Here is a 15,017-nt window from a genome sequence, read left to right as displayed (position 1 = left end):
ATCATTTTTTATCACTTAATTTACTTAGATTTGTTGCCACAGGTTCTGTTGGGTATTGAATATCACCAGACATTATGGCAAATTAAATGATAGTGTATGCTCATTTGTTTTCATTTTGTTATCCTTTGAACTGTTAGTTTTACTGTGATTTGGTACTGCAGGTATATTATAGCCTACAGATCAGGACTAAACTGTTCTGTCAAGAACTACACGTCATGAACTGTAAAAGAAAATCATTTAAAATCCATCGGTTGAGTTTTTCTTTTGAATTGACCAGATTGATAAAAGGCTTGTGGTCTTCTTTGGTCCATCCATTCCTAGTGGTGGAGTGAGTTAGAGGTTAAGATTCGCTTGACTTGGTCAGAGTCACATCGTTTTCAAAACTGCTGCCGCCCCAAGATTGTTATTGGTTTTGAACTTAACCTCCCCTTCAGAATAAACTGCAGATTCAGCTGCTATTTGATGGGCACATTAAAAACCCTTTGGAGAATGGGAGCTGTCAGAGCTGACTCTACACTACGCCACACTAGCCTGGTCAGTGTTTAGCCAGCTGCTGTGGGCTTCAACACCATAGATGGAAGACTGAGCCAAGTACTTGCTGGACTCATAGAAAACAAACCAGCTTCATTCCTCATGAAGTGTTGTTGTTTTGGTTTGATACTACAGTACCCAAGTCAATGACACGCTAAGGTCAGGGACAGCCTCTTCAGTCTGGAGAATCCCCACATGTCACTGGTGGGATATTCCTGGGCCAGAGGATGAGGCAGGAGGGAGAAGGAGTGGGGAGTACGGGAATCGGAATATCCCCATGCTGCCAAGTCTCACATCCAAGTCTTAACAAACGTGAAGGGTAATCCTTGGCAAGGCAACTGAAGGGTGTTAGCGTAGCATGCATGCTCGGTGATGTTGATGCTCGGTGATGTTGTCTCCATTCATGCTACACCATGACAGGTTAAGCTATCTAAGTACACAAGATAGTGTCACAAAGCTAATTGTAATTGAGGTACGCTAATTAGCATTAACAGTTAGCTTTAGTGCCTCAGTTTAGCGTTAGCAGGACCAGGTGAAAATTCATTAGCATAAAGCAGTAAGCAGGTGTCTTGCGTTGTGTATATAGTTTTCCACTTAACCTAGTCATTTCTCTTGAGATAGAAAACACCTGTATTGGCAAGGCTGGCTTGACCTTTCTGCAATGTGAGCTTTTGATTTTAAAAAGTCACTAGGAAAGGATGAACTTTAATGTCCCTGAGTGGAACATTGTCTTAGACACACTGCTGTGTACAAAATAAACACTGTTCATTACACACTCAACATTGTACATTGACATTTTTTTGGGGGGGGTCGGGGGGGGGGTTTGGACGTTCTTTTCTCTCTGCAGGTCAAAGTGATGGTGCGCATCTGCTCTGCCCAGGGCTCCAGCAACACCTCAGAGTCCAGGTCATTTCTAAAGGTGGACGCCCGCAAGAAGCAGCTCACCCTCTGCGAAACGTCCGCTAACAGCCACTCCAGTGCTGCCCAGAGGCGCGCCGCCGCAGCCGCCCCCAAGATGTTCGCTTTCGATGCTGTTTTCTCCCAGGATGCATCACAAGTAAGCCACAGACACTCTCCTCAACCTCGCAACTGTTCTCGCAACTGTTCTTTATACATAATCCTGGAGACCTACAGGTTGTGCAGGCTTTTGTTCTTGCCTAGCACTAACACAATTTCAACTAAGTCAACTAACTGATTAAACTAATGATGGGCCTGATGATTAGTTGATTAGCTGAAACTGTTGTGTTAGTGCTGGGCTGGAAAAAACGCCTTCCCACTCTGTGGATCTCCAGAACCTGCGTTGACGAACAGTATGATGTTCTTGATATGATGAGGTGTCCGAGGGGGAGGAGGGGCAGGAGAGGGAGGTGGGGGACCACAGCTCCTATTTTTGGACATGGGGGTTGTGAACAGGCTAAGCAGTTGGTCCTTTTAAAGTCAAAGTGCTTTGAATTCCAGTCAGGGCTTAGCCGAGCTTTCCAAAAATGCATATCTAATTGCACAGTGTGTGGTGGTGGGTGGTGATGGTGGTGGGTGGTGGGTGGTGGTGATGGTGGGAATGGTGGTAGTGGTAGTGGTGGTGATGGTGGGAATGGTGGTGGTGGTGATGATGGTGATGATGGTGATGGTTGTGTGAGGATATAGCCCTGAACTAGAAACCAGCCCCAGAGTGCAGAGGAGAAAGAAACAACAAACCTTTCTCCCTGCACCAGTTTTAGCTGCAACACACGCTGTGCTACAGGTTAGAGGGTATCCTGTCAGACAACGTCAGCCTGATGATTGGTGACCCTACCCTACTGCTCAAAAGGAGAGGCGGCTTTGAAGAAGAAGACTTCAGAGCTACTGTCGAGCTCCTATTACAACAGTGTCAGTCAACCTGCACACACACACATAAACACATACAGCAACAGACACACTACTGTATCTCCTCACTCTCTCTCTCACTCTGTCTCTCTCTCTCTCTCTCTCTCTCACACACACACACACACACACACACACACACACACACACACACACACACACACACACACACACACACACACACACACACACACAAGGCATAGTGCCAGAGTTTGAACACTTCATCATGGAGGCTTTGTTGCTCTGCCTGTCTGCTATGGGATTGATCAGATCGAGAGCTGAAGCTCAGCTGAAGCTGAAGCTGTTATCTGACTGATCAGAGAGAGAGCTGAGACTGCTATGTGACTGATCAGTGAGAGAGCTGAGGCTGCTATGGGACTGATCAGTGAGAGAACTGAGGCTGCTATGGGACTGATCAGAGAGAGAACTGAGGCTGTGATGGGACTGATCAGAGAGAGAGCTGAGGCTGCTATGGGACTGATCAGAGAGAGAGCTGACACTGTGATGGGACTGATCAGACAGAGAGCTGAGGCTGCTATGGGACTGATCAGTGAGAGAGCTGAGGCTGCTATGGGACTGATCAGACAGAGAGCTGAGGCTGCTATGGGACTGATCAGTGAGAGAGCTGAGGCTGCTATGGGACTGATCAGACAGAGAGCTGAGAACATTAAACGTTATATGTCAATAATATGCAATGCAGACCTACTCTGCATCCTGGATACAGGCAGAGTCATGAGATTGCCAAGCGAGGCAGCATTACCTAGGCCAGCAGTTCCCAACCCAATAAAATATCTTGGTGGTCAAATTTGGTCAATTGTTAGTAGTGAAAGTAACACAATAAATGGCTCTGTGTTATTATTCACAATTTCATTGTGAAAATGAATTAGAAAATCTTTGTAGTACTATTAATACTCCAGACTGTTATTCATTTTGGAAGAAAACTAAATAAATGAATAAAAATCAGCAGACCACAGGTTGAAAACCACTGACCTAGGCCCTATACCTGCAATGTGCTGCCCTATATGTAGTTCTGCTACTGTGAATAAAGTGGACGGGTCCTTCATATTAAAACGCCCAAGAGAGATTTGCAACGTGATGCAACGTGTAGAAATACACTGCATCCTATGAACTTTCGCCCTAGTGCTTTAGGTCTTAGAAGTGTTTGCGTTTGATATGCTTTCAAAGGGTTGTAGATGGCCCCTCCTTGTATGTTTGCTTTTTTTTGCTTGGTTGTGTTTGCCTCTTTGCTATTGGGATGTCCTGTGATATCAAATGATCTGAACCCACAAACAATGCTCTGCACGCAGAGACTCAGTCACACTGAGGTGTGATATGCTGTGTTATCGTTGGCTGAAATGATCTGTGCTTTCTACTGATAGGCTGAGGTGTGCTCGGGGACGGTGGCGGAGGTCATCCAATCGGTGGTGAACGGTGCAGACGGCTGCATCTTCTGCTTAGGCCATGCCAACCTCGGTATGACCACGCTCTCCACACACACACACACACACACACACACACACACACACACACACACACACACACCACACACACACACACACACACACACACACACACACACACACACACACACACACACACATCTATGCCCTTGAAATAACGAACGATGGCCCATTAATGTGTCAAACAGTTTAATTTCCTGTTTTCACACCTCAAGAAACAAACTAGATGACTGACTGAACAGAGGTCCCTGTTTTAATTGACTCAACCATAGTGGGTCCCTACCCCCTTTCCCATTAGGAAACCACTTCACGGAATTCATTTCCTGGCGGGAGTCCCAATGATTGTTTACAATAGAACAGAGAGATGGAGAATCCCCTTTTGTTTTGTCTGCCTTATTTTAAAGCCCTCTTTGAGTTTGTGTGGAGAGCTTTGAAGGACAGGCAGAGAGAAGGAAGGCAGCGGCCACTTCAGTATAATGTTGTAGGATGGGTGTGTGTGTGTGTGTGTGTGTGTGTGTGTGTGTGTGTGTGTGCTCGCGCGCATGTTTTTTTGAGAGTGGGAAAAAGAGAGAGAGAGAAAAAGAGCTTTATGAAGAATGTAAAGTGCCCTTGTTTTCCATCTGGTTGTTAGACCAGTCTTTCCTTTGTCTCGTCCTTTGTTTCTCCTCCAGCTGTGTAGGCCTGCCAGACCCACTGATGAGGACTTCAGATCTCCCGTGTTATTTGTTAACTTCTACTTCTGCTGTTACTTATTTTACTGCTACAAATATTTATATTTGATCCACATCCATAGACTTCACTTAACCCTATTAGTCACGAGATTCCAGTATTTCATTTATCAGTCGTTCGTTTATCTCCATGTCCAGCCCCTATATTTAGCCTCACAATGAAGTGTTTTACTATTTTATTTTCAGGACAACCAGGGCTGTAAGTAGAACACAAAATAATTTGACATAAACAGTTGCATTCATGAGTTTTATTGATATGAATAAAAATATAAGGTACGCCAAACCAAAAACCAGGTACAAATGTAATTATATGAATGCAGTAATTACAGAAATGGTTTGCTCTCTTGGAAATTAATATCCAACTAGTCAGTGACAACTGTGTGGAATTTGGATTTTGTGACAGCAACTATGTGAGCTTGTTACAGTATTATAGACACTATGTCCTGGGAACCCCTTACCTTCTAACGACTCTTGTGTAGCTGGTGAGCGTCATAGAGCGAAACATGTTCGTGATAGTCTCAGCTTTTCATAGATAGCTTTGATAGCTTTAATAGTTTGCAGCTCAAACCATTCAGACTCTATAGACGTTTTTGTATAAAAGACCCGGCCCCAGGCCCCTTCGGGATCCGCTCTTGTCTCACAAACACCGCTCTAGCTAAGCTCCCGTTAATCACACAGACTACACATCATTGGTATCTACGGATACATGATAAATAGACTAATCAGATGGTAGAACCCAGCAGTCTGTAGCTCAAACACACACTGTTTAAAATGGATTACAAGTCTAAAGATGCCCCGGCGATATGGTGGGACTCATTGGGTTAAAACATTTTGTCAACCCTATCTTTTATCTACTTCAACAGCAGACAGCACTCATAAACCTGTTTATGATGTGTCTATTCCTATTTGAACTAGCTATTTTCCTTTCTGAACAAATATATAACTATAAGCATCCTTTGTCTGTTTTGGAGAGCAGACTTAAAATCCGACAGGCCGGTTTACAGGACACAGATTTAGTCTAGCCAAGGACTAAGATGCACTTGCAATGGAGAATCTCAGTTGAACATGCCTTTTAGTCCAGAACTATAGGCTTAGTCCATGTCTGAGAAAACAACCCAACAAGTATAACAAAACGCACCACTCACCACCTCAAATAACCTCTGAACCCTCCTCCACAGGTAAGACATACACCATGATTGGTCGGGACTGCTCCACACAGAGCCTGGGTGTGGCTCCCTGCGCCATCTCCTGGCTCTTCAAGCTCATCGAGGAACGCAAGGAGAAGGCCGGGGCACGCTTCTCGGTCCGCGTGTCCGCCGTGGAGATCTCCGGCCGGGACGAGGCGCTGACCGACCTGCTGTCCAATGTGTCCACAGGCAGCCTGCAGGATGGCCAGTCTCCGGGGGTGTACCTGCGCGAGGACCCCATCTGCGGGTCACAGGTATGGAGCTGGTTGGCTAGTGGGAGTGTGTGTGTGCGCTTTGGGTGGGGAGTTCTAGAGAAAGCATTTTAATAGTTTGTGACAGACCTAGCATAGGCTATGTTCAGCTGTATTCTGACTTAATAGCTTGAATTTTTGCTTACGTTGTGTGCTCCTTTCTCAACAATAAATCACCTGTCATTGAATGCTTTAATTCTTTAGCTACCTGGGCTCTTATGATGCCGCTTCCATCTGACCTCCTCAGACAACCTCACTCCCTCCCTGGACCCTCTCTCTCACCTCTCCCTCCCTTTGTGTGCATATCTGACCCCCTGATCACCCAGGAGACTCCCTCCGCCGGGCCAGAAATGTGTGCTGTTCGCCCAATTAGCTAGACCCTTCTAATGCAGTCTCTTTTCATCTCTCTCAGTTCACTCGCCCCCCCACCCCCTCTCTTCTTTTCTTTCTTTATGTCTATGGCTGTCTGTCTTTATTTCCCTATCCATCTCTCCCATGTTCTTTTCTCACCTATTTGTGTCTCCCTCTCTCTTTCATTCTCGTTCATTCTGTCTGTGTGGGAGTCTCTCTTACTCTCTTTATTCATCTCCCAGTTTCTCTTCCTCTGTCTTTACCTTTCTAGCAACTCTCTCTGTACCTCCCCCTTTCTCTCTCGTGCTCTCTCTCTGTATTTATTTCTCTCTCTCTCGCTCTCTCAATTCAATTCAAAGGGTTTTATTGGCATGAAAAGCTTTTAAAACACCAAGAACAGTAGGAGGTACAGTACTAGTCTCAGTAGTATTAGTATGAGTAGTCTCTTTTCCTCTCTTTCGTTCAGTCTCCATCATTTTTCATCTCTCTTCCCCCCTCAGCTACAGAACCAGAGTGAGTTGCGTGCGGCCACTGCAGAGCGGGCAGCCTACTTTCTGGACGCAGCCCTGGAGGCACGAAGCACCAGCCGCCCTCACTGCGATGAGGAGGAGAGGAGAAACTCCCACATGCTCTTCACCCTCCATATCTACCAGTACCGCATGGAGAAGAGTGCCAAAGGAGGAAGTGAGTAGGGTGCCCGTGGTGTGTGTCTGGTGTGTGCACTTAGTAGACCTGGGTCAAATAGGTATTTGTTTTCTTTCAAATACTTGGTTTATATATATACTGCTTGGTTTGACTTGCCTGGCACTATTCAACCAATGGAATAGCCCAGATAGTGTAAACCCACTAGAGCAAACTGGGCAAGCAAAACTTTTTCTAGAGAGTTAATTTGACATTCAATGCGCAATCTACCTGTGTATGAATTTCATCAGTCATCAGAGGTTACATAATGAAGGTGGATGATAATTTAAATATGATGTCTTGTTCATGTGATGACAGTTAAATATGTCTTGTTCATGTGATGACAGTTACATATGATGTCTTGTTGATGTGATGATAGTTACATATGATGTCTTGTTCATGTGATGATAGTTACATATGATGTCTTGTTCATGTGATGATAGTTACATATGATGTCTTGTTCATGTGATGATAGTTACATATGATGTCTTGTTCATGTGATGATAGTTACATATGATGTCTTGTTCATGTGATGACAGTTACATATGATGTCTTGTTCATGTGATGACAGTTTTCCAACTAAATATGATGTCTTGTTCATGTGACGATAGTTACATATGATATCTTGTTCATGTGATGATAGTTACATATGATGTCTTGTTGATGTGATGATAGTTACATATGATGTCTTGTTCATGTGATGACAGTTACATATGATGTCTTGTTCATGTGATGATAGTTACATATGATGTCTTGTTCATGTGATGACAGTTACATATGATGTCTTGTTCATGTGATGACAGTTTTCCAACTAAATATGATGTCTTGTTCATGTGACGATAGTTACATATGATATCTTGTTCATGTGATGATAGTTACATATGATGTCTTGTTGATGTGATGATAGTTACATATGATGTCTTGTTCATGTGATGACAGTTACATATGATGTCTTGTTCATGTGATGATAGTTACATATGATGTCTTGTTCATGTGATGACAGTTACATATGATGTCTTGTTCATGTGATGACAGTTTTCCAACTAAATATGATGTCTTGTTCATGTGATGATAGTTACATATGATGTCTTGTTCATGTGATGACAGTTTTCCAACTAAATATGATGTCTTGTTCATGTGATGACAGTTACATATGATGTCTTGTTCATGTGATGATAGTTACATATGATGTCTTGTTCATGTCATGACAGTTACATATGATGTCTTGTTCATGTGATGATAGTTACATATGATGTCTTGTTCATGTGATGATAGTTACATATGATGTCTTGTTCATGTCATGACAGTTACATATGATGTCTTGTTCATGTGATGATAGTTACATATGCTGTCTTGTTCATGTGATGACAGTTACATATGATGTCTTGTTCATGTGATGATAGTTACATATGATGTCTTGTTCATGTGATGACAGTTACATATGATGTCTTGTTCATGTGATGAGAGTTACATATGATGTCTTGTTCATGTGATGACAGTTACATATGCTGTCTTGTTTATGTGATGACAGTTACATATGATGTCTTGTTCATGTGATGATAGTTACATATGATGTCTTGTTCATTTGATGACACTTACATATGATGTCTTGTTCATGTGATGACAGTTACATATGATGTCTTGTTCATGTGATGATAGTTACATATGATGTCTTGTTCATGTGATGACAGTTACATATGATGTCTTGTTCATGTGATGATAGTTACATATGATGTCTTGTTCATGTGATGACAGTTACATATGATGTCTTGTTCATGTGATGACAGTTTTCCAACTAAATATGATGTCTTGTTCATGTGATGACAGTTACATATGATGTCTTGTTCATGTGATGATAGTTACATATGATGTCTTGTTCATGTCATGACAGTTACATATGATGTCTTGTTCATGTGATGATAGTTACATATGATGTCTTGTTCATGTGATGATAGTTACATATGATGTCTTGTTCATGTGATGATAGTTACATATGATGTCTTGTTCATGTCATGACAGTTACATATGATGTCTTGTTCATGTGATGATAGTTACATATGCTGTCTTGTTCATGTGATGACAGTTACATATGATGTCTTGTTCATGTGATGATAGTTACATATGATGTCTTGTTCATGTGATGACAGTTACATATGATGTCTTGTTCATGTGATGAGAGTTACATATGATGTCTTGTTCATGTGATGACAGTTACATATGATGTCTTGTTTATGTGATGACAGTTACATATGATGTCTTGTTCATGTGATGATAGTTACATATGATGTCTTGTTCATGTGATGACAGTTACATATGATGTCTTGTTCATGTGATGACAGTTACATATGATGTCTTGTTCATGTGATGATAGTTACGTATGATGTCTTGTTCATGTGATGACAGTTACATATGATGTCTTGTTCATGTGATGATAGTTACATATGATGTCTTGTTCATGTGATGACAGTTACATATGATGTCTTGTTCATGTGATGTTAAATATTGATCTGTAGCTCCACATTGACCACCATATTGATGCAGATAAACCATTGAAAGATAATGGTGTCTTTAATTTGCTCGATGCTCAAAGGATCCACTCTGATCAGCACAATGAAAAACCCTTGCCCTTTTATCTGGAGAACATATTTCACATGCATCATTAGTATGTTAAGACCTGCTGGAAAGGCTAGGCCATCCAGCAAGTCTATTATCTCTCTCTCCTGCTCTTCCTCTCTCTCTCGCTCTTCCTCCCTCTTTTTCTCCAATCCAACTTGTATTAATTAGCTTCATTTGGAGTTGCTGATAAGGCCTTAACAGGAATACTAACAAGGAAGGCTAGCTCATTTTCATTATACGCTGCCCTAGCCTACCTGTCATCGCCGCATCCTCTACATTAGCTGCTGTCATTAGTATTTCACACTCCCGTCGCTGCAATGCGGGGGTAGACACGGCACACGCTGTCCGGAGCCAGAATACATTTCAATAGGTAATGAGGCTTGAGTCCTCTTTCTGCGAATGTTTATAGAGCGGCACATAAAAGGGGAGGCTAGTTTGCATTCCCGGGTTCCGGGGAGGGTTGTCACTCTAGAGCGCAGGGGATTGTAAATCCTGCTGACGCTAGGTTAATCTTCAGCCCCAGCACTGTATTAAATCAGGACACCGTTCGGATTACTCTTAATGATATGAGTCAGAGTTTTCATACCACTGACCTAGATGAGCTCAAATGGGAAGAAATCTGTCCTCTCAAACATAACTTTGTCTTTTATCTGTGAGCAGTTAGCCTCCGAAAGTGCGAGCCTTTTTGATTGTCACTTCTGAGCCGACTGTCCATAACTCTTGATTCATAGATGCACACGGCGGGGCAAGGCATAACGTGACCACGCCCAGAGTAGGGTACTGAGTAGGGTACTTGCTTGAGAAATTGCTCTTTGCTAAGAAGCTGTTTGCTTTCAATTAAAATAGTTAAAAAAAGAAACATCACAGTAAGGTACATAATTGTTACCCAGAAATGATTAGATATTGAGATATCTAAGGTACTCCCTTCACTCCTTTGCTAAATTGCCTACTTTAATCATAACCCGACAACGGCTGTTTTTAAAAAAAAAAACATTCTATAAACATTTTGTATATGCTTGGTTGGTCATTTTAATATAATTCCATGTTGCCTTAATCAACAAATGACATCATACCAAAAAACACTTGAATTCTAAACGTAAAAATATTAGCATGGACAGATAAACTGTCTGACGCATCCTGACCATGGTAAGCTGTTATTTTCTATGGTAGAGTAGGTCAGGGCGTCGCCAGTGCGCCTGCACAGCCCAGTTCGTCCTGTGCCAGCAACCCGCCCTTGCCGGACTAAAGTAAGCATCCAGACAGGACGGGTTGTGCCAGCCATAAGCTCCAGGCCTCCAGTGCGCCTCCACGGCCCAGTATACCCTGTGCCTGCTCTGCTCACCCGGCCTCCAGCGACGTTCCCTAGTCCAGAGCTCTCAGCGACGTTCCCAAATCCGGAGCCTCCAGCGACGTTCCCTAGTCCGGTGAGACCTGTTCCAGCTCCACGTACGAAGCCTCCAGTGATGATCCATGGCCTGGAGCCTGTAGGGATAATCCATGGCAAGAAGCCTGTAGGGATGATCCATGGCCCGGAGCCTGTAGAGATGATCCATGGCACGAAGCCTCCAGTGATAATCCATGGCCCAGAGCCTCCAGTGATGATCCATGGCACAAAGCCTCCAGTGGTGATCCAAAGCGCGGAGCCTGCAGTGATGCTCCATGGCATGGAGCCTGTAGTGACGGTCCCCAGTCCGGAACCTCCTGAGACGGGCCCCAGCCCGGAACCTCCTGAGATGGCCTGCAGCCCAGAGTCTTCAGGGGCGGCCTGCAGCCCAGAGCCTCCAGCGGCGGCCTGCAGCCCAGAACCTCCAGCGGCGGCCTGCAGCCCAGAACCTCCAGCGGCGGCCTGTAGCCCAGACCCTCCAGCGGCAGCCTGCAGCACAGAGCCTCCGGCGATGATCCACGGTTCGGTGGCACAGAAGCAGAGGGATCAGCGGGCAGAGCGGGGGTTACGCCCCGAAGCAGAGCCACCTCCTCTACTGGAGGATTCGCTGGATGATAAGGTTCTGGGTACTGCACCAGAGCCGCCATAGACACTTGTTACCCTCCCTACCCTCCCTTTTGTTTTTTTTGTTTTTTTAATTTTTTAATTTGCATTTGGAGTCTGCACCTTTGGGGGGGGTACTGTCACGTCCTGACCATGGTAAACTGTTATTTTCTATGGTAGAGTAGGTCAGGGTGTGACAGGGGGGTTTTCTAGTTTAGTTTTTCTATGTTGTTATGTTGTAGTTTTGTATTTCTATGTTGGGTTGTTCTATTTTTGTATTTCTATGTTGGGTTGTTCTAGTTTTGTATTTCTATGTTGGGCTTTGTTTGAGATGATCTCCAATTAGAGGCAGCTGGTCATCGTTGTCTCTAATTGGAGGTCATATTTAAGTTGGTGTTTGTCCCACCTGGGTTCGTGGGAGATTCATTTTGAGTTGTGTATGTTTCACCTCTGCGTCACGGTTTGTTGTTTTTTGTCTTTCAGTTTATTTATGTATTGCATAGTTTCACAGTGTAAATAAAAATGTGGAACGACACACACGCTGCACCTTGGTCCGCTCATTCCTACGACAGCCGTGACACTGGAATGTGAGTCACGATTATCAGTCAAAGAGCCTTTCCCAACAGATTTCCTCCAACTATCTAACTAACCCTGCTTTTAAGATGCCGAAAAGCTGTTGCATATTGTTTTTGTTTGAACAATAGTAAGAGAAAAAAACACCAAATTAAGTTTCATCAACTTCCCAGGGACCAGGTTAGACAAATCTCATGGTTTCAGGCTATTATACCGCAATGTTGATGGAAAGCTGTAGGCTCCGGTTACTCAATACATTTATATGAGTGTTCGAAGCACTTCATCACTGATAAATTCGTAACACTTCTTTGTATCTAACTAGCTATGTGCATTGCATAAAGATTGCTAGTCATCCATCCAAATAACAGCTATAATATTCTTCTGCATTTGGCTATTTATGCAAACCTGGAGATTCCGCTGGCTTCGGATATTTGGTAGGGTTGTCTCCCCAGCTGGTCTGCGGCAAGTTGAAAGGACATATAGGCAAGCCAATAAGAATCAACTTTTCTAAATACTTAGACCGTCCAAGGGCAGGCAAAGACTGGAAGTAGTTACTTGACATATCTAAGACTAGCGAATTAGATCGAGATGAAGTTCTCTCGATAGCCAGACAGCTAACGTCAGCTAACCGGTGAAAAAGCTAGGGGTAAACAAACAGTGATGTAAGTATAATACAACAGCTTTCCTAGCTTTACTGTCAGTTTTAGTATGTCGGGTAACACATTAGCAGGTCGGGTAACACATTAGCAGGTCGGGTAACACAGTGGCAGAATAAGTATCATGCAAATTGTTGTGACAGCCAAGTACAGTGCCTTCGGAAAGTATTCAGAGCCCTTGACTTTTTCAACATTTTCTTACGTTAGCCTTATTCTAAAATGTATTAAATAAAAAAAATCCTCAGCAATCGACACACAATACCCCATAATGACAAAGCTAAAACAGGTTTTTAGACATTTTTGCAAATATATTAAAAATAAAAAACATAAATAACTTATTTACATAAGTATTCAGACCCTTTGCTATGAGACTCGATATCCTGTTTCCATTGATCATCCTTGAGATGTTTCTACAAATTGATTGGAGTTCACCTGTGGTAAATTCAATTGATTGGACATGATTTGGAAAGGCACACCTGTCTATATAAGGTCCCACAGTTGACAGTGCATGTCAGAGCAAAAACCAAGCCATGAGGTCGAAGGAATTGTCCATAGAGCTCTGAGAAAGGATTATATCAAAGCACAAATCTGGGGAAGGGTACCAAAAAATGTCTGCAGCATTGAAAGTCCCCGAGAACACAGTGGCCTCCATCATTCTTAAACGGAAGAAGTTTGGAACCACCAAGACTTTTCCTAGAACTGAGCAATCGGGGGAGAAGTGCTTTGGTCAGGGAGGTGACCAAGAACCCAATGGTCACTGACAGAGCTCTAGAGTTCCTTCCGGAAGGACAACCATCTCTGCAGCACTTCAGCAATCAGGCCTTTATGATAGAGTGGCCAGACGGAAACCACTCCTCAGTAAAAGGCACATGACAGCCAGCTTGTAGTTTGCCAAAAGGCACGTAAAGTCTCTCAGACCATGAGAAACAAAATTCTCTGGTCTGATGAAACCAAGATTGAACTCTTTGGCCTGAATGCCAAATGTCACGTCTGGAGGAAACCTGGCACCATCCCTACGGGGAAGCATGGTGGTGGCAGCATCATGCTGTGGGGATGTTTTTCAGCGGCAGGGACTGGGAGACTAGTCAGGATCGAGGGAAAGATGAATGGAGCAAAGTACAGAGAGATCCTTGATGAAAACCTGTTCAGGACCTCAGACTGGGGCGAAGGTTAATTTTCCAAGATGACAACAATCTTAAGCACACAGCCAAGACAACGCAGCAGTGGCTTCGGCACAAGTCTATGAATGTGTTTGAGTGACCCAGCCAGAGCCCGGACATGAACCCGATCGAACATCTCTGGCGAGACCTGAAAATAGCTGTGCAGCAACACTCCCCATCCAACCTGACAGAGCTTGAGAGGATCTGCAGAGAAGAATTGGAAAACTCCCCAAATACAGGTGTGCCAAGCTTGTAGTGTCATACCCAAGAAGACTCAAGGCTGTAATCGCTGCCAAAGGTGCTTCAACAAAGTACTGATTAAAGGTCTGAATACTTATGTAAATGTGATATTTCATGTTTTTATTTTTAATGAATTTGCAAACATTTATAAAAACCTGTTTTTGCTTTGTCATTATGGGGTATTGTGTGTAGATTGACGAGGGGAAAAAAACGATGTAATTCATTTTAGAATAATGCTGTAACCTAACAAAATGTGGGAAAAGTCAAGGGGTCTGAATACTTTCTGAAGGCACTGTATGTTAATAACGACAAGTGAAGCTGCTGAAAACATTTATTGAAACAACAACAAAAAGTGTCAGTAATTTGCTGAGGATGACGCCAAAGTTAGGCTAATTACATGGGAGTAAGGGGGGTACCCTACTCGGGGGTGTGGTCACGTTAAGCCACACCTCACCGTGTGTATCTATTGGGCCACCTCTGTCAGGCCCCTATGTCTTTTTCATTGTGTGCCACTTAAAATCCCTGCTGTGCTCAGTGGGCTCAGTGCCCCCTGAAAGTGTCATTCAGTGTATCGGTCATTTAGCACAAAGCTAAATGTGGGGATGTAAAGTTTGAAGTGGTCCATTCAATGTGAACTCCTAAGGTTTTTTTTTTGGTGCTCTAGTGAAAGTTCAGGTTTTATAATTTACCATCTCTCCTCTTTTTCTCTCAATTTCCCTCTCTGACACACTCTCTC

The 15,017-nt window shown here is 43.4% G+C and overlaps 1 protein-coding gene across 2 annotated transcripts in view; it reads left to right on the top strand.

Annotated features, from left to right (window-relative positions):
* Positions 1-15,017, top strand: part of kif26aa (kinesin family member 26Aa) — a 64,018-nt gene that overhangs the window by 27,046 nt on the left and 21,955 nt on the right. For both annotated transcript variants that reach the window (XM_082961650.1, XM_014143835.3), the window contains exons 3-6: positions 1,379-1,588; positions 3,771-3,864; positions 5,758-6,020; positions 6,869-7,052. In XM_082961650.1, the coding sequence (XP_082817776.1) occupies positions 1,379-1,588; positions 3,771-3,864; positions 5,758-6,020; positions 6,869-7,052 (751 nt within the window). The remainder of the gene's footprint in view (positions 1-1,378; positions 1,589-3,770; positions 3,865-5,757; positions 6,021-6,868; positions 7,053-15,017) is intronic.

The sequence above is a fragment of the Salmo salar genome, chromosome 15, assembly GCF_965601325.2.
Source record: "Salmo salar chromosome 15, fSalSal1, whole genome shotgun sequence".
Taxonomy (NCBI): domain Eukaryota; kingdom Metazoa; phylum Chordata; class Actinopteri; order Salmoniformes; family Salmonidae; genus Salmo; species Salmo salar.
This window is presented reverse-complemented; position numbering and strand designations above follow the sequence as displayed.